The following is a 20,083-nucleotide window of genomic DNA, read 5'->3' as shown; positions in this document are numbered from 1 at the left end:
GCTGCTGAGAGCAGGAGGGGTGATTTCCAAGAGTAAAAAGATTTCCGCTGCATTTGGTGGGGTTTGGATCGGATCCTGTGCTCCTGGCATGCCTGAGTCATGGAAAGCAGTAAAGACCCAACAAGTTAGCAGCTTTAAATTGCTGTGGCCCAGCAAAGCAGTGTCCTGGAGTTGAAACTTCTGCAAAAATCTGCAACTTCGTTGCTGAAATGGTAGAAGAATTCAAAGGAAGACCCATAAAAGAGTGTGAATGACTCTGGCAGATCTCGGTGCAGCACTTCCACAAGGATTGTCCAGAGCTGTACTGATAGTGGTAACAGCTCTGCCTTGCAAGCAAGGAGGATGCAATTTGGCTGCTCATCCCTGTGAGGGCAGGCAGCTGGGGCAGTGCTAAGAAAAGGACAGTTGAAACCTAGAAAAAAAGGACTGGCAGGAGAGGTGAGTGGGTTAACACCATTTTCTCTCTTTCAGGCACTGGACAGGCAACAGGAACTGTGTCCTCTTTGAGATCTGCTCCCTGTGACAAGCAGAGAGGCTGCTGGAGAGCTGGCATCTTAAAGCTGCCTCCTGCCCTTCCCCCCCTCTGGCCGTGCTCTTCCAGAGCACCCAGGGACACCCTGCAGCACACACTGAAGCACCTTGGGAAGATCCACCCCACGCAGGGCCGTGGCTGCATGCAGACATCCCACCTCCTACTCTGGGCTCAGGGAAGCTCCTTGTCCCTCCAGTGTGGTGGCACTTGGGGGACATTGGCAGCAGTCAGCAGGGAGAGCAAAACTCTGAGGACCTGCAACCAGCAGATAAAATCTGAGTGCAGCCAAGACCCATGGCTCAAATTCACTTTCTTAACATGAGATAAGGTGAGATTTGATAGCTCTGTGTTTTCTCTGCCTCTTTCCAGGCTCAGCCTGCTTTCTAACAAAAAGTAAGGACCACAGCAAAAGGACTGGCCCAGAACTCATTCAAGGGGGTGAAAAACTCAAGTTTGGGGACTGCCTTGCTGCATGGTGTAGTGTAACACCAGTTAGAACCTCAGAACCTGAATTTCTCTCCTGACTTGTTAGGAACCAACAATTTCAGTGCCTCCCTCTGAGCCCAGGGACCTGGCTGGCACAGCAGCTCTGGGCAGCAGCCCTTCCACCCATGGCAATGCCCCATACCTGAGAACCAAGGAGCAGTGAGGTTTGTGAGCTGCCAAATCTGGCCTCAAAAAGCCATGTTTAAACCCAGACCACCAGCAGCCTTCATCTGTTGTGGGATCAAAGCTGGTGCCTCATCTCTTCCTGCAGAAGGGTTTGGTGAGGGGGCTTAAATCCTTTCTCCCACCTTCCAAAGTCCTCTGCCAAAATATCAATAATAATACAGAGAAAGAATCAATTCAGGTGTGTGGGGGAAGAGGGGCACTAATAAAGAGAAGTCTGCAATTTACTCACTCAGGGGCTGGGCTGGTCCCTGCTCAGCATCACAGAGCTGGAGAGCATCTCTGAACAGGGGCTCAGGAGGCTGCAACACCCCACAAAAGAGGCAACCCCACAGGGGATGGAGCCAGGAGCTCTGCAGAAGTACCCACACAACAAAAGAGGAAAGTGTCTCAGGAGCAGCAGCTTTTTTCCTGAATCCAAATCCCAAAGCTCCAGTGAGGCACAGGCTTTCTGTAGGAATTTAACACCAAGGGCTTTTCAGAAATGCCTCGGAATTGTGACTGATAAGGATAAATATCAGTGGCAAGAGGAGGCTGTGGTGTGTTGTGGTGACTGCATTTCCCCCCTGCCCCCAGCCCATGTGTGTAGGGGGGGTGTTTCTCCTCCTCTCACCATCACAAGAGTGGATTTGGCCCTGCAGTTTCTAGGAAACAAGCCCTCTTCCCCTCTGAAAACTCATGTTTTATTTTTTTGCAATTTTCAATGCATGTTGAGGAAGCCAAGTTTCGTGGCCATTATTGCAGAGTTAATGACCCTTTGGAGACTGCAGACATGTGTTATATACATCTTCCTGAGCAGTCATTTGGCTCACTGCCTGGAAAATGCCAGCATGCAAAGGGTTAACTTGGCCATTACTCAGCCTTCTCCCTTCTCTCCAGCCACCCTTCCCCAAACCTTTCCTCTACTGGTCCTAAGTGGGTAATCCTGCCCTCATGGGACCCAGGACATTGATACCTTCCCTGCTCCTCACCTCACTGCAGTCTTTGGGCAGTGGATTCCTTCCCTGTTTTGGGATGCACCCTCTCCAGCACTCCAGGATGCTTGGGCATGGACCTGGTGAATGCTGCTGCAAATGGTCCCCCCAAAAAAAGCATTTAAAACAAGCAACCAAGTAAATATAAATAGTTCTGTAGGTGCCAGAAGTGGGTTTCCTTCAGAGTGGTCTTCCAGAGTGAGCCAGAGGTTTGATTAAAGCTTCTTACCTGGACAGAGGGTGTTTCAGGGGCTGCTCCTTCATGTGGAGTCTCCAGTGTCTTGTGCCATTGGGGCAGCCCTCAGGGGAGGCACTTACAAGGTTTTTTCTCCCAGCAGCCTGAGTTCTTCCAAGCCTGCAAGAGGAAAACTCCCTCTGGAACATCTATCAAGTCTGGCTGGAAATGGACAACCTGGTCCTGAGCTCCTGGGGATAAAGGACAGAAAGAAAAGTGACTGTGATACTGGAGGTGTCCAGGGCCAAGCCACCAGCACCTGTGGCTGCTTCAGGTAAGGTAACTCCATGGCAGGAGCCATATATCCCTTTCTTTCTCCTAGCTGGAAGCTTTATTCACAGGCTGATGAGGGTTCCCTTTTGCCAGAGGGAGTTTCCCTGGGATTTTGCTTTGCATCTGTCTCACAAACAGCAAGTGCATTGCATGAGGTGTTCTCAGGAGATCTTCCCTCCAAACACTTCTCCTCTGCCTGCCTCAATGGGCTTCACCCAGGTGCCATGGGGAAAAAACATCCTCTTTTCTGGGGAGTACAGGAAAAAGGGAAGACAAATACTCCTGTAGGATAAGGGTTGAGGAATGGACTCCTGAAATTCTGGCTCACTTCACACCTCCCCCCCCCAGTGAGAGTGGAGTTCTGGCTACAACCTGCTCTGGTGCCATTCCTGTCTGCACAAAACCTCCCAGGGTGTCTTGCTGCTTTCGTGCAAATGTTTGGAGGGTGCAACACTGTCAGGAGCAGAAAGTGACATTGCACTCGTGTCATCAGGGGTGAGAAAAGCCAGAAATACAGAAGAACATCCTGGCAGATGAATAACACAGCTGCAGGGTGCCAGGAGAATCTGCTCCCTCTGGTGCAGGCAGCACTTTGTGTGGAGAGATGAGAAATTAGAGGGTCCCACCAGCTCCATCCAGACCATGCAGGGGTTTTTCAACACAGTGAAGGCTGGTGCAGGATCTGTTTGGTGTCTGAGAGCTGCACACAGACACCCATCACCCAGGCAATGACAATCAGCCACACGTCACTCCCCAGGCATGCAGGGACAAATGGACAAAGGAAAGAGCTGTTGGAGGCTGACCCTAAAGTTCAGTGAGGCTTTACATGAAGTCCAGTGTTGCCACCTCTGATGATGTTATCAGGAACCTGGGAATAGCTGGCACTTTCTTTTGTTCTGATTTATTGTTTGTTTGGGTTTTTCCTCTCCAGGCCTTGACTCCTGCAATCATGAGACTGATTTCTCATTTAACTCCAGCACTCCAAGTCTGACCCCATGACAGGGTGGGAAATGTGAGCTGTGAGAAGCCTAGAGGCTTATTGGCCAGGAGCAAATGCAGAAGTTTCCAGCAACAGGATTGTTTAAAATAATCCTTTCTCAAAAAAAAAAACAAACCTGATGCTGTTGATTTCTTTTTTTTTTTTTTTTTTTTTTTGGTGTGGAGGCAAATTTTCTGAATGCTTGGGAGTTGCCAACAGCAGAGCCCTTCATGCAGGCACCACCTCCCTCTTTCCTTGGCACTGTCCTTCAGCTGGTGATATCCCACATCTGGTGTTCCCCTTCTCCTCTCAAACATCTCCCTTTGCATCCAAGACCTGCCTTGGATGAGGATCACCCCTCTAAACCAAATATTTCACAGAAGGCTCCTCCTTCCCTGCACATTCCTTGCAGAAGGGCTCAAGAAGCCAGAGGAGGAGATTTGTAAGCCATGAGGGCTCAGAAGGGAGCTAGAGGTGAGGGACCAGGCAGTACTGCAGTCTGCATGGATCTCTACAGGGGCTTGGAAGAGGTGGCCCAGAGCAACTGTACAGACCTAAAAGTGGCTTCTTTCCATCATGAAAGCACTAATAAGGGAAACTGCTGACTTAAAACACTTAATAATGTTTTCCTATTTCTTTAACACCTCTCCCTTGAGCACTCTCTCCTCCCTTTGCAGCGTTTTGGCCAATTACACTTGCAAAATAAACGGAAAACTCAATATCCCCACGAGCAGGGATTGCTGGGGGTCAGGGGCCCTCATCAAGCACCATGGCAGGGAATCTGAGGTGGGTCACAGCACAGGATTCTGCTCCCAGACAGCCAGCAAAGCACTTCCCCATCCCCATGGAGGGGGTCCCCAGAACTGGGGTGCCCCTTGTTGTGGCCCACCAGAGCTGCAGAGCCATGAGGGGGGATGGGTGCAACCCCAGGAGCTGGGTACCACCCCAGAAGCTGGGTACAACCCCAGGAACTGGGTACCACCCCTGGATTTGGGTACCACCCCAGGAGTTGGGTACAACCCCAGGAGCTGGGTACAACCCCAGGAGTTGGGTACAACCCCAGGAACTGGGTACCACCCCAGGAGCTGGGTACAACCCCAGGAACTGGGTACCACCCCTGGATTTGGGTACCACCCCAGGAGTTGGGTACAACCCCAGGAGCTGGGTACAACCCCAGGAGTTGGGTACAACCCCAGGAACTGGGTACCACCCCAGGAGCTGGGTACAACCCCAGGAGCTGGGTACAACCCCAGGAACTGGGGACCACCCCTGGATTTGGGTACCACCCCAGGAGTTGGGTACCAGCCCAAGAGTTGGGTAAAACCCCAGGAACTGGGTACCACCCCAGGAGTTGGGTAAAACCCCAGGAGCTGGGTACCACCCCAGGAGTTGGGTACCCCTGGCAGAGCCCAGGCAGGGTGAGTGCCAGGGGCAACCTCTGAGCTGCAGACACTGCTGGGACAGTTGAGTCAAACCCAGCTGTCTCCTGGCTCAGAAAGAGAAACCTAGGGAAGAGCTGGGGTCAGATGGGGACCACAGAGGTTGCCACGCACAGCCCATGGCTTCTCAGCACCTCCTGCTCATCCAGGGCTGTGCATGGAGAGAGCTCAAGGAAAACTTCATCCCACTACCAAAAAAATCAGTTCCCAGCTCTCTCCCAAGTCGTAGCAGAGTGCAGCCTGGCCATGAGGGTTCTGCTGAAGGGGATTAAAGAAGCTTCTTTAAACCAACAGATCCCTTTTTCCTGCTGATGCTCGAGGGGAAGGTGGGAGCAGGCAGGCTCTTTGCTTGGCTCAGGGATACGTTTCAGCCAGGGTTTAGCTTCTGGGTTCCTCAGCACACCTTGGATGGAGCACAAACCCAAAACTTCCTCCCAGCAGCAAAGACCCAGCCAGGGGGAACAAGGGAAGGGGTATGCACAATGCCCCCTCCCTAGATCCTGAGATGTCCTTGAGGGAAAAATCATAGAACTGCTAGGTTTTGTCTTCATTGTCTCTTTGCTGGTTTTGAGTTGTTTTTTTTCTTTTTTTTTTTCTTTTCTTTTTAAAAAGCCCATTTTGCCCAGCATTTAACACTGCTTAAAGAGCCCTTCAACTTACAGGTGCAGTGACCACGACTTAATTTGCATCAAAAGAAGCTTGGGAACAGCTGTCTCTGGGGAGAACTTTCCAGTGGTTCCTCCTGCCAGGGTGCTGTGGTGGTTTTGGAGGTGTCTCTGGGCAATGCTCTTGGAGCACAAAACACAGAGCTCAGTCTATGTCCCTGCAGATTGTACTTGTCAGGATGATCACTCCTGTTCCCTGAGCCTTGTGCCTCACCTATCCCAGCACACAGCCAGCACCCAATTAGTTCATCCTTCTGCACTTGTGAAAGCTGTTGGTGCAAGCTTGATACAGGTGAAGTTAGTAAGTGGGGAAGGTGCCCTCCCAGTGCTCACAGGTGTGGGTTTTTTTTCTTACACAAAGCCACTTTTTGGTATTCCCAAGTCCTTGGGTGGCTCTGTTAAATTTCAGAGGTTCAAGAAGCCACTGCTTGTTGGTCTCCACCTCCTTTTGTGTTTGGGAGGTGATGTCCCAGTGCTCCATCCTGTGCAAATGACCACACTGAGCCTGCTCCAACCCCTTCTCCCCTTGGAGCTGGGCTTTATTGCTGGCAATGATGCAAAACACAGAGCACCTCATATCCTTTTGGGGGGAGAGGGTCTCCTAAGGTGGAACAGCAGTGTAACCCTCACTGTCCCCAGGGTTTTATCATCCTGATTTGCACAGCCAGCATTAGAGCTCTGGGTGAGGACTGAGCTGTACTTACTGAGCTGCAGACTCTGGGGCTTGACAAATATTTAGTTTAAATGGACAACACAAAAAAGTAGAAGCAGAAAATAACTCTTAGAGAAGATTTAACATCCTTTCTTCCCCAGCCCTCATCCCAGGCACAGCAGGTACAGTTTTGTCACCAGAGGAGTCAGGAGGAGAGTGTGGCACCCCCAGGTCACTGCTGGCACCCAGGCAGATGCCACCTCTGGGGACACCACACTCCATCCCCTGTTCTGGTACTGAACACCCATTCTCAGCAAGATTTGCAGAGATTTTGTGCCGGCGATGCACCAGACACTTAGAGATCGGCCAAGTGGAAATTAACAGTTGTAAGAAATGCTTTTGCACCCCAGTCCTCCACGGAATCTCTTTTTGTTTTAAAGGGCAAAAAGGGGGAGGAAAATGCTGCGCGGGAGCGGTGTCGGAGCAGTGTCCTGATATTGCCACCTCGTGGGCCCTTGCAGCAATAACCAGGTGAGCGGTACCGGGTTTGGTGGCACAGGTTCTCCAGCTGCCTCCTTACCCCTTGCAGCACGACCAGCCCGTGTCAGGCCTGAGGAGCATCCATCCATTCCTTTGTTAGCAGTAAAACCCTCTCTGATACGTAAAATGGAGAAATCCAGAGGTTTCTCTCTTCCCAAAACCATCTTCCAAAGCAGGAATTTGCCTTTCTGTCACTAACATTCAGCACCTGGCCCAGAAGGATGTTCAGCTGCAGGCTGATGATCTATGATTCCATTGCCATGTGGAGCTGCTGGGACCCCTGTATCCATCAGAATGTGGGATGAACCTCATAAGCTGTGGCTCAGCTCTGACATTTGCTTGGAATAAATCCCTAAATGTAAAAAAAAATAACAATAAAAATGAAAAACCCCTTGCCCACAAGAAATGGAGCTGCTGTATTTGCAGTCCACAGTGCAGAGGTGTGGTTGGTGCTGGTTTCCAGCTCAGGTTGGCCAGGACCAGGGAAGGGAAAAGCACCCTGGCTTCCCTCTTGCCTGGATTTTATGCCAGAGCAAGAATCAAACAAAAGTGGATGAAACATTCTTTGGTTGCTGAACAATTCCTCCTTTAAAATAGCAAAGGAACTAAGTTGCATACCCTGATAAGAGGTACCACAACCTGGTAAGTCTTAATTTCTGCTTCCCACATATTCTTCTCCTGAAAAACTAGGACTCCTCCTGCATTGTATGCAGCCCACAACACAACACAGCACTAGAAAAGCCTTTTAGCAGCTTTCTTCTGCTTTTTGTTGTAGAAAACAAACACACAAATCTTCTAGGAGCTCTTCTAGGGCTCAGTCAGGAACAGCACAAACCCAAGGCTGAGATGCAAGGGTCAGGCTTGCCCAGCAACTGGAGGTGAACCCCGGGGTCACTGCCACAGCTGCAGGTCTGTGGCCTCCACTTGTGACTACCCTGGCCCAGCCCCAGCTGAGTCCCTCCCTGTCTCCTCACTCATACTGGGAACTTTCTAAAGGAGCTTTTCCCAGGTCCTGCTGCTGCCTTTGCTCCTGCCTTGGGAACTCATTGGCTGGGTTCTGTCTGAAACTGCTGGTGCTCAGGGGAAAGGAGTTGTCCTGGCTACTGAGTTCATCTTGGAGGCCAAGCAAAGCTTCCTTCTCCTCTTTGGAAAGGGCTGATCCTCAGTATCACTCAACTACTGTCCTTTTCCTCCTCCTTCTTCTCCTGGGGCTTTTTATTTTTTTCCCTAGCCTTGCTACTGCTTAGTTTAGTGATTCTTGGTGATGTCAGTTCTGTTTAATCTGAATGTGTCACCCCAGCTATTTCACTCCAGTTTCTCTCCTTCTGTTCCCTTTTCTCTGCTGGCTCAGCAGCCCTCTCACAGGAAGGTTTGGGATAACCACAGCTCACCATTTGCCTTCTCCTGGTAAATTTGGCCTTGGATCTCAGGTTTTAGCATCAGCAACCCAGACTTTGCTGCCATTTTGAAGAGCACAGAAAGAGAACTGCTTGCTGACAGGGAAGTTTCCAGCTCCAAAGGGGAGGGATCCTTTCCCAGAGGAAGTCTCTCAAGGGATACATGGCCAGCTTGGGCAGAGGCAAAGGCAGGTTCAGGTGAGCATCCTGCAGACAGAAAATCTCATTTTCCAGGGAGGATTTGGCCCTGAGCCAGAGGAGGAGGAAACACTGAGGCTGTGCCCTGCTCCTGATGGCTGAGGAATGCAGCTCCATGCTGCCCTTATCATCTTGTCTGGTTGAGGCCTGGATCCACTTCTCATCAGCATCATGGGAAAGGCTCCTGTGAATTTCAGGGGGAATTTACTCATCTGTTTCACTTCTCAACTCTTCAACTTTTTCAGACCAACTTCTTTTGTGCTGGGAAAAAATACGGACTTTTCACCACCTGAAACAACTGCCTGCAAGCTGTTCCTTCCCACCCGGGCTCAAAGCAGAGAAATATTCTATGGCTACAGGGCCATGCTTCTTGCACTTCAAAGTCTCTGTGGATAGGGTTTATAGTTGTTATTCCACTTAATGTTTCTGACTTTGAAATGATTATGGGGTCTCCTCTGAATGCTTTATGGGGTAACAAAACTCCAGAAGAGCAGGGCTCTTTCCAGCTGAGTAAATAGAAGATATTTTCATAAATCTTCAGACTATTGGAACATCAACAACATTATCCTACATGGGTTGTTATGACTTTGTATTTGCAGAGTCATATGTTGAAGCTTAGACCTGTGCTTTCAGCCTTGTCTTCTATTAAGCAAGAAACTTCAAGTAATCCCACAGAGGTTACTTCAGTTACACAAACTCTCAGAGCCCTACTTGAAGTTCTCTGTAGTCAGCTTGGGTGCAGATTACATTGCTTTGATCACCTCCATTTCCACCACTGGGAATCCCATTCTTTGACAAGGGATTAATGTCAGGGCTTTACCTCCTCTCTCTGCTGTGTAAGATCTTAACACATGGGGATGACAAGCCAGAAAGTGGAACTATGGGTTTTTTTCCCTGCAGCAGTCTTGGGTTTCTGGCCAATGACTTCTCCTCTCTCCCACTACATCCCAGTACTTTGTGAAGTTCCTCCTCTCATCAGTGCCACATCAAACAGTTCACACTTCAGCAGGCAAGGGTGCTACCTTAGGAGTACTTGCAAACACTGCTGCTACTACAGGTTGGAGCAGAGATAGGAGAGAGAGAAATCTCTGCTGAAGAGGTTAAGCAGCAAAGCAGGTGACCCAAACCCTGAGTGGGAGGATGGCAAACACAAGCTGGGCAATGGGAATCCAGATCAATGATCTGAGGCTGAACCAAGTTCCTCACACAAGGTGTGCCCAAGCCCTGCAGCACTGAGCAGCTCCCTGATGTACATGAGTGGCAAGAGCTGCAAATGATCCTGGCAATGCTCTTCTGCCCCCAAAATGTGTTTCAGAACCTCCTACCAGGGGGATTACCCTGGGCTGCTGATTTGGGATCCATCTCTCAAGCTTTTGGTGCTGGCTGCTCTCAGAAGTGGGGGGTGATGGCTCTGGCCCTGTTTGGCAGCATCCAGAAACCAAGTAGCTTCATGCAGAAATCTGGAGAGAAAATGCTCCCCACTAAAAAGCTGCAGAGAGCAGCTTCTAAATGAGGCTTTCACATTTATGTCTGCGAGAAAAAAATTGTGTGATGGGTTGGCCAAGCCCTCTCTTGACTTTTCTTCTCCTCATCCATGAAGCTCTGCTCAGGAAAGGTCAGCTCCTTCTCTGTGATGCTCAGCACTGCCAGGGCAACCTTGCTGTCTGATGCACAGTGGTTCCTCTGTCTAAAACATGAGCTTTAGGTAGAGTTCATACATTTCATGTGCAGAAAATCCCATTCTCAGAGGGAACACAGATGTCCCATGTGACCTTCAGCAAGTCAGAGGTGTTTATCCTCCTCCAGGTCCCATCTTGGGAAGACAAAGCTCAAACCCTACGGGTAGGAAACAAACCCCTGACTCCACATGGCACAGAGAGAGCAGGGGGGAGCCCATAAAACTGACAGGGAAAAGGGAACAGACATTTTTACACTTGGGATATGACCAAGGAGATCAGCCCAAGGTTCATTCTTGGCTCAGGAGCAAGCAGAAAGGCTCTTGAGTCACCAAGCCAACTCTCTTTGGTGTTTCCACAACTGAGCTATGCTCTTATTCTCAGCATGGACTTTCCTTTTGCCTGCTGGTTATCTGCTGTTCTTCAAACCCACAGCTGGGGGAAGTGCCTGTGGAGATGGTGTTTTTCTTTCTAAATCAGCAAGTTGTGGTGTTTTGGGGTTTTTTTTATTTTTTTTTTTTTATTCTTCACAGTTTGCAAGTCGTTTGTAGCCAAAACTCACATATTCCTGGTTTAATTTGTTTTCCATCTACTTTAATCTTACCCATAAGCTTGAAAAAAGCTGAATCAGATACTAAAACCAAAGTATTCTGCCACAGTTCATTATCTGGGCTGAAGCACCTTCCCTTCTGTTTGCCCACAGGAGGAGATGGTAAGTCAGAACCTCTGTGATCTTTCCAGCCAGGGAGGCAGAAATGAAGAGAGGAAAAAAATAGGGAAGAGCTTTTCAGCTGATACAAACCAGCACAGCTCCCTTGTTTCCAGCTTTCCTGCTTTTGCCAGAGTGAGATCTGTGTCCCAGTTGTCTCAGTGTGCTCAGGATGAGCCATTTAGGAAGGAACCCTGCAGCAATCCAGCTGGGTGATAGCACTGCAGGCTGTGGATAAACATCAGCACTCCTGGGGAAAAAAATAATAATAAAAAAAAAAGAATTCTCTCTGTATTAGCACATTATTCTAACATTCCTCAAAGACATGTAACTTCATAAGCAGCCCTAATATGCACAATAAAACCCAAAAAAACAATGACACCACAAGGTAGGGAAAACAAGGAAACCCTTACATAGATACCTGTTTTTAAAAAATATTTTTTATTGTGTGCAGCACAACAGACCAGACAAATTCTGTCATTAAAAACAACAACAAAAAAGATAATTCTTTTGAATTATACAAACTGTCAAAATTAATTCTGTGGAGTAAAGAAGGTATGTAAATCAAATTCAGAGTGGATGGGTAAATCTGGGTGGTAAACAAGTACAGAGGCAGCATGGGACATATGGAAAGGAACACCTGACCAAAATTCAGAGAAATTAAGTGGAACAGAAGAGTTTCTGCTGAGTCTAATAGACTAAAATTTCATTTTCACTCTATAATTCTATCATAAATGTTTTGGCATGGTCAAAGTGACAGCGAGCCAAATGCACAGTGTCAAATCATCCAACCAGCACCCATTTTGTGAAAATGATCAAAATAATGTATTAGAGGATGGCATCTGTGCTCAGACACTTTACCTGCACTTGCTTGGCATTTAAAAAAATGTTAAGGGCATTAAATAGACTGAAACTACTCAAATACCATTACATTAATTTATTTAGCACATTCACCATGAGCTCAGCTTCTTGTTTCTGAGTCTCTACCAGTAAAAAGTAGAAAATGAAAAACATTTACCTCAGGGAATGACAAATCTGACATTAACAGAGGACATGTCCAGTCTCACCCCTTCATCATCTCATCATCAAAGGGTCTCATCTCTTTGGTTGGCCATGACAGGAACTCTCTGGAAGGGTCTTCCAGGGCCTTCCTACTTCTGTACCCCTCATTGCAATGTGATGTAGTTTTCTGGTTGTTTTCTGTGCTTAGACTTCATCTTCACCTGCAGGACTTTATTTTCTTCTATGTTCTTCTGTACTCACTCAAAATCTGCCACATTTTATGCTTGCATGTATTTATCTGCCTTTTGTTCTTCCTTTAGGACCCTAGTTTCTCACTGATTTAAAACAAACAGGTCTTGTAATCATGTTGGGTAACTCAATCCAAACCTTTTCCTAGGCAAAACTCCAGTGGAGTTAATTGGCTTCAGTGGGAGTCTTGTCCGAGTAGGAAGGGCAAGATTTGGCCTCAACAAGACTATAAATTCCAGGTTTAGAACTCAGTAGTTGCTCAGAGGTTTGCTCCTGTGACAACATCATGCTTTGTGTTTCCTTTCCTGAATGCCTTTCCTCCTCAGAGCAGGAACACTTTTTGGCACCACAATCCAATGATAATGCCCTGGCCACCTCCCAAACCCTGTCAGGTCTTGCAGAAACCATCATTCCCTCCACTGCTCTCAGAGGGAGTGTAAAGCCTCCAAGGTTTCTCCACTTTCTGAGGAAAGGCCACTGCTTTCAGTGAGTACTTCCAACCAACCCCCACTGCAATATTTCAGGTCTCCTCCACAGCTTTGGGAGGCAGCACACTGCACAACAACCAGCTGAGAGAATTCACCCCTCTCAGCACTGCTCAACTACAACCACAGGCTCAGGACTCCTCTCCCAGCACTCCAGGTGTCCCATCCTTCTCAGAAGCTGGAGGCCATACTCCTTTCTCAGTGTAATTGTCTTTGTGGTATGAAAAAAAAATAAAAATTAAACGTTTGGGGTATTACGTGGTCCAAAATAGAAGTAAAAAATGAAACACAGCCTTGTTCAACAGACCATATATAGAGATTTTCATACTGCCAGACTCTGTAACCAAGTGCTCCTGCAGTCTCTTGTAACTGCACAGAAAACAGTTCATATCTGAGATCCCAAACACTTCCCATTCTTTCCAGTGCTTCAGTCACTGAATTATATCCCTCTTTGCCAAGGAAATCTTGAGAAAACAAGTCACTCATATAGAGCTTCCTGTAGGTCACCAAGTTCCTGCCTGAGCAGCCTGAAGGGAAAAAGAGCCTTTCTGAACTCAGAGCTCTGCACCAAGGCTGTTCTGGCTGTGGGACCCCTGGATTTAGTTCACCAGGTGATCTCAGCTCCTGCAGAACCCCGTGGAGAGCCTCTCACCTCTAAAACTTATGAGAAACATCATTTATGACCTTGTGAGCTGAATGCATCTGGAAATGAGACTGGTACCACCCTATTTGAAAGGCTCAGGCCCTCCTTAGGAAACTCCTGGACTAAAAACATGGTTGCACTTTGAACAAAAGTGCAGAGCTCAGAACAAAAGAGCAAACTTTGGAGAGGCACTTTTGGAAAGAGAGGCTGATAAGACATCCACTGCTCCTCCACTTGTTACAGCACAAACAACAGTATGTGGCCTGAAGTCATGTACTCACACCCAAGTTTGGCTCTAGCCCACGTGATCCCTGATTTTCAAAAAGAGCAGAGATGGAAATACAGATCCTGATATTCAATGTGACAGTCCCAAGCTCCCTCAGTGCCCAGGTAGAGGCAGGAACCACAAAAGAGAACTTAAGACTCATTCCTGAGAAGACCATCCCCCATCACAGGAGAGGAATGGAGGGCATTTATTTGCAATCATCTGGGTTTCAGATGTGTCAGGAGCAGGGGGTGCTGGGCAGCTTTGAAGACAAACAAGAAATGCAAAAGAACCTGCGAGAAGACCCAATTTTCAGTCACTACCTTCCCTCCCCACTGCATCTTCTGCTCTAACACTGGGCCCGACTGAGATTAAAGACATTTGGGAAACCTGGAGCTCAGTGGAGAGCTGGGGCTGAGCTTTGCTATTTTAACACTGACTTCCTTGGCAGGTAAATCTTTGAGCTATCATCCAGCATATTTTGGAGAAACACTACACTTCTACAGTGAAGTCAGCTCTTCATAGGCAAATACTTCCTCCACATTGACTTCCACTGGCCTCCAGGCCATGAAATCTAACACACAAAAAACCAGCCATTCTGATGGCTTTTTAAACTGAAAAGTAAAGGCTAAAATGCTCATCACTCTACAACACCATAAAATTTTTCCCACACTGAGTCACTTTGTTTCCTCTTGGAGTTCACACTACCCACCTACCCCAAAACATCTGTGAATTCAGCTGTGTGGTGAAACACACCTTGTATCAGGTTGAAAAAGAACTTTAGAATCAATGGGGCACTCGATGCTCTGACACCTTTTGAGCTTTGAGCTTGTAGAGCAGTGTCAGAGTGGAGCAGTCAGTGTGTCCAAGCACTTAACAACAAATCAGAAACTGGGCCATTAACACATTTTGTTAGGTTATGCAATTTTTCCCTCCCCTCTAAACTGGGCTTCTTTCCAGGCCCAGTAGCCAACAATAAATCAATCACAGTCTCTCATAAGCCTTTAGACTTAAATTCTATCCTGTATGTTGGGTTAAAAACAGAGCAGAAATCACTGTGGGAGGTGAGGCAGGAGGGAGCTAGTGGTGACTGCTGTTTAGGAGATGTTTGCTTGACCCACAGCCATTCTTGTTGCCATTCTTTGTGAGCTCCTCTTCGTTGTCTGTAACAGAATCTTCCTCCTCTTCATCACTCCGGTCATCTTTTAAGTCCTGGGGAGAAGAAAGCACTGTGAGCATGTTCTGTTCTTGCTGTTCACTGTCAGATAAGTTACTGGATTGCTCTTATCAGTGTAGTGCAGCCCTAAAAAGGCTACAGGTGCCAGACAAACAAGTCTTTTATTTCTAGTGTGAACGGGGTTCTTGGATTTTTGCAACAATTTTGAAAAAACAGCCAAATAATTTCCTTAGTCAGGTGCCCCCCTTTGCAAATGCAAAATGAAGAGATGCTGCAAAAAAAGTTCTAGAACATGGAACTTTCTGCTTTCTTGGCAATTCCCCATCATCCTCTGAAGACAAAACTCCTCTGTCCTTCATTTGCCACTGAAGGGGAGAAATGAAAGGAGAGCTCTAAGCACACTAAACAATATCAAAACTGCTCCCTCCCCCCAAAAATGGAGGCTGACATCCCAGGAGAGGCCACTTAACAACACTTTAATTTTGCAGAACCTGATGTTCTTTACCCAAAATTTCCTCCATGACCTTGAGCCAGTCATTTGACCTCTTCTGGCTCAATTCCACTTTCCCTTGTAAAGTGTTACTGTAACCCCTGGGTGCTGTGGGATTAATTAACAACTGGGAAGTGCAGGGAAGATGAAAAGAATATTGGATAAAAGCTGAATAGGATGAATACACTCACCCAAACATAGGAGCTGAGAGGCTGCCTGCTTCTGACAGGTGTAAACTAAACAGTGACCAGTTGTGCCAGCATCTCCTGCTATGAACTTTTTGCTTCAAGACACTTAACTGACCCTAAAAGAGCCTTTCCTGACTGATGGTGTATACATCACCTCAGCTTGCAAAGGGGAGGCCACATCTCTATGCAGCTGCCATATATAAACTGGGTATGTCAGGGAAGTGCCAGGAAGAGGGGGGTGTCTGCTCCATTAACAGGGGTGAAAGGGGGTCAGAGAGACAGCCTGCCCTTAGGAAAATCCCTTCCCAGCTCTCCAGAAACAGCTTCTAACATTTGGCAATCAGGCTTCATCCCCAGACACTCAAATATGGCACTTTCCCACCACACAGAGAGAAGACATTGTGTCAGTCCAGAACTACACAGCCAAAGCTGGGGAGAGGTAAGACAATTCTGTGCTTTTTTGGCACATAAAATAAACCACTACCCTCTTGTTTCTCAGCTCCTGCTGTAACCCTACAACGTGTTTAGAAGTTTGGTTCAAACAACTGAGTCTTTGGCATTAAACCCAAACATCTCAACCTCCCTTTCAGAGCTTCCAAGAGCAGTGGCTGCTTGTGGAAGGACTTGGCTTACAAACTGATGACCCACTCAGCTGATTCACTGATGTTCAAAAGGAATGAAGCAAAAGCACCTAAGAAACTTCCCCCCCCTCCAGCAGTTCCCTGGATGATTAGCAGCCAACATGGGTTGTCCCTTCCAGTAACTTGGAAGGTGCCTGGTAGGTCTGATACCCCCTTCTTGTGTTGGAAGAGATGGACAAGGCATTCCCTGTCCAGCACCTCATGATTTAAGAGCCAACACACCCAAAACTTGGAGCTTCCCCATTGCTGGGGATCAAAAACTGAGCCCTCACACTGACCCATCCACACTTGGGTATTTTGTTTGTTAGTGGCCATGGTGGTGTGGGGTTGATGGTTCAACTTGATGATCTTTGAGGTCTTTATCAACCTTAATGTTTCCATCAGGATTAATGGGAACTCCCACCATTTAACCTGGGCAATCTGCTGCCTGGACACAGCCACACCAGGAACCACTTCATGGATGAATTTATCTCCTTGTCATCTGTCTGGACCTCGACCAAACAGGCACAGACCACATGTTCTTCCTGCTCCTGGAGTGATGGGCCAAGGTCAGAGATGAGGCACAGAAAGGAGAAACCAGTGGTGTTCCAGCCCATCCTCTATCTGCTCTTGGAATGAACTAACAACTTCACCTTTTTTAAGCACCAAATTCATACAGAGAAAAACAAATAACAGCTCAGTAGCAACTCATCCAACTGCAACCTCATATCCCTTTGGATTACACTTCTAGTAAAATGTATAGGACCAGAAAGAAAATCAGAGCCCAAGCTCAGTCTCATACAGAAACAATAAACTTCCTGAAGATTTTCTTTTGCCTTTTCCCTAACACCACACAAGGGGTATCAAAACAAACAAATCTTACTGTAAATATTGTAAAATAAACTTGGCATGCCATCAGTTAGAGAAAAGGAAAGACAGCCTTTCCCACACAGACAATTTATGAGGTTCTGCCTCTTTCATTCAGATCACCTCTCTTGCTCCTGGTAGTTTTTGCAATTTGTAAAAGACAAATGTTGAGGATGGGGGGAGGCTTATTAGGGTTTTTTGCCACCAGAAATTATTCAGAAAAAACAAACAAACAAACTAAATTGTGCCTGATGCAGGACTTGCTAGACTCACTGCAAGTGCTCTGATCTTCCCTGAGCAGTCCCTGGCTGGAAGTGCAGGGAGTGCCATGGGAGGAGCACTTTGGTGCTCACTGTGAGATGTGAGTCAGTGAAGTTCCTGTGTGCAGGTCTCAAATACCTCCCTGGGGTCCACAGAAGTTGGTGGTGCTGAAGCATCTGCTGAAGGAGAGCTGGAAATCTGCTTTGCTGGTACATGGCACTGATTCCTCCTTCCTACAGGAATGAGCTGGCATTTCCAGCATGGAACTGGAAACCAGATAGGATTTGCTTCCCAGCCTTCCTGCTGTCAAGCTGGATGCTCTGATTAAAGGCTCTACGTGCAGTAATTAAAACACGTGTGAATGGGTTTTTTTTCCCAGTCCACTAGAAATCCCTGCATTTGAGATAATGTCTTACATATTTCAGAGCAGCAGGAATTAAATTGCTTTGTAGTCTGAAGCAACCATTGCAAGTTTGATTCATTTTAGGAAAAAGTAATTTTGTGATGTTAATCACAAAAAAATGATGCTAAATAAAATGTAAATTATTATATTTTAATCATGAGCTGACTTCCTGAACATGCCCCTCTACAAATCCTTGCTTCAGAAGATTCTGAATGTTTTGTGTAGCCTGTTCAAGTGACAGAACAGAACTTTAATAGCAATAGCTTCATCTATAACTAGAAACCCAAACAATTCTTTGCAAACTGTTCAACAAACCATTAGAAAGATATTACTATGACCTAAGTGAAGTTTGTGCCTCTTAACTTTGACCTTCTAAGAATAACAGAAAACACAACATTTCTAGGATTTCCCCTGCTTGAGTACCAAGATATTTTCTCTGAGACCCTCACATCATATATTACAGTTATGTTTTCCACCTCAAAGACTCTGCTCTGACCATCCCTGAGCAACACCAGATGAATATACAATCAGAAACACAAGAACTGGCAAACTGTAAATACCACAACTGGGGCCATCATTAATACTCAACAGTTTAAAGGCATCAGCTGCATTTATTATCCTTCAGCTGGTTTAGGGTAACAAACTGGATGTGTATATTTTATGTTCTGGATGACTGACCAATTTCATCTTTCTAAATGGATGAATGGTTTCAAGGTTTATGAGAAGCAACATTAATGCTATAAAGTCTGCAAGAGAGCCATTTGTAGTGAAGCCAAAGCCGCAAGCTTTTTATAATCTTTTTTCCTTTTGTTTAACCCTTCCACCTGCTGCTCAGTCTCTCTCTTTTAGTTAAATGAACCATATTTGTTAAGGTAGTTTTGCCTTCTTGCATTTCATTGCTCTCAGAACATGTACCAGTCAAACCATTAGCACCACATCTTATTACATGAACAGTCAGGGACGTTCCAAGAGACTTCACCCAGGAAAAAGTCTTCTTGAAATGAAGAGATGAGCAGGCTTCACAGCCCACTTCCCAGCCTCTTGTAAGCAGAAAAACATCGGGCAAATCTCTACCTAAACTAGCAAAGAGTTTACTCCTAATTGTGCAAGTGTGGCTCTCCAGAAGTTGCTCAGAAATCACTTCCCCCTTCACAAGCTCTTGGTGCTGCACTGGTTGCTGCTGGGAGCACTGGGGGATGGATGGAAGGCAGCTGGGAGTCAGGGGGTACCACCTGAAGCTCCCTGAAGCAGGACTGGGCACACACCACCTGCTCCCCTCAGCTGGGCACATGGCATCTTTGTCCATGGGCAAAGGTTACAGCGGGGCCAGAGCTTCCCATCTGCTGTGCAGCTGTAACAGTGGGAAGTGTCAGAGCAGAGGGGAAAGCCAGCACCAAGCAGAAGGACAAAGAGGCAAAGAGAAATTCTAGCAATGAGTTGGTCCCACCAGCAGTGAGGAAAAGCCTCAGCAACAAGCTTTCTGCTTTCTCAGGAGGAGAAGGGCACTTGCTCACATCCAACACATCATCAGGTCAAGACAAGGTGTCAAAATGTCAGCTATTCAGTGACAGCCTCCAAAGCAGAAACAGCCCCTGAGACAGCATGGAGGAAAAGAAAAAGAATATGGCTAAAAGACCCCTGAGCAGAGGATGTGTCTTCAGTGAAGATGTCTCTGCCCTGAAGGTGAATTGCTACATTTTTTTCATTAATCAGTTTCCAGCCCAGCTTTCCCTGGCTCTCCCTGACACAGGCACCTGCTTTTTAAGTGTCGTGCAAGAAAACTCTGCTGGCACTATGAAAGCTGCAGTGCAGTGTCTGCTTCACAAGGTGATGGTGTCAGTTTGGGACACAGAGCTGGGGAAATGGTCTTTGGTTGGGTTTTCAGCCAAGAGAATGAGAGGATGGAACAGGGACAGCCAGGTCTCTCATGAAAGCAGCAGGGTTAAGGACATACATTTGGGCCTTTTAGATTAAGTATTAAATTAAATGTTAAATTAATTAAAATTCCAAAATCAGCTGTGAATTGCCTTTATGTATCTTTACCTGGTGTAAGAAATCCAGTGAACTGTGAGCTGATTTTGGAATTTTAATTATGCTTTTTCCTAATCCGGTGAAATTTAGATTTTCTGGATTTTCAAATATTTATTTTTATCCTTTAGCCAGAATTTCCCTACTCTTAAAAATATCCTCCATTAAAATCAGAATGTCCTAAATATTATACCTTAATTCTACCTCAGGACTATTTTCATTTAAATATCTGCCAGCATATTGACCAGATCTTGATTTTTCAATGTAAAGACAATAAATTCCACAGCACCTGCACATCTGGAAACAGCTTCCAGTGCAAAGATAAAAGCTATTAGTCAGGTCAGCCACCACTGACTCAAAGAAAAAAGAAAAATAAGAGAGATAATAAAAATTCAGTCCAAGTAGATAGAAGGGGGCACTTTTCTAACAAGCAATACTATAAAGTTGATGAATCTCAGAGTTCAACA

The 20,083-nt window shown here is 46.6% G+C and overlaps 1 protein-coding gene across 6 annotated transcripts in view; it reads right to left on the bottom strand.

The window, feature by feature from the left end:
- Positions 1 to 11,360: 11,360 nt before the first annotated feature.
- The window catches only part of CERS3 (ceramide synthase 3), a 49,584-nt gene continuing 40,861 nt past the window's right edge, over positions 11,361 to 20,083 (bottom strand). For all 6 annotated transcript variants that reach the window (XM_071754225.1, XM_071754224.1, XM_071754227.1 and 3 more), the window contains exon 11: positions 11,361 to 14,794. In XM_071754225.1, coding sequence (XP_071610326.1) covers positions 14,663 to 14,794 — 132 coding nt within the window. In that variant the 3' untranslated portion in view covers positions 11,361 to 14,662. The remainder of the gene's footprint in view (positions 14,795 to 20,083) is intronic.

The sequence above is a fragment of the Heliangelus exortis genome, chromosome 11, assembly GCF_036169615.1.
Source record: "Heliangelus exortis chromosome 11, bHelExo1.hap1, whole genome shotgun sequence".
Classification (NCBI taxonomy): Eukaryota; Metazoa; Chordata; class Aves; order Apodiformes; family Trochilidae; genus Heliangelus; species Heliangelus exortis.
The sequence above is the reverse complement of the archived record's forward strand: the minus strand, read 5'-3'. Positions and strand labels throughout refer to the sequence as shown.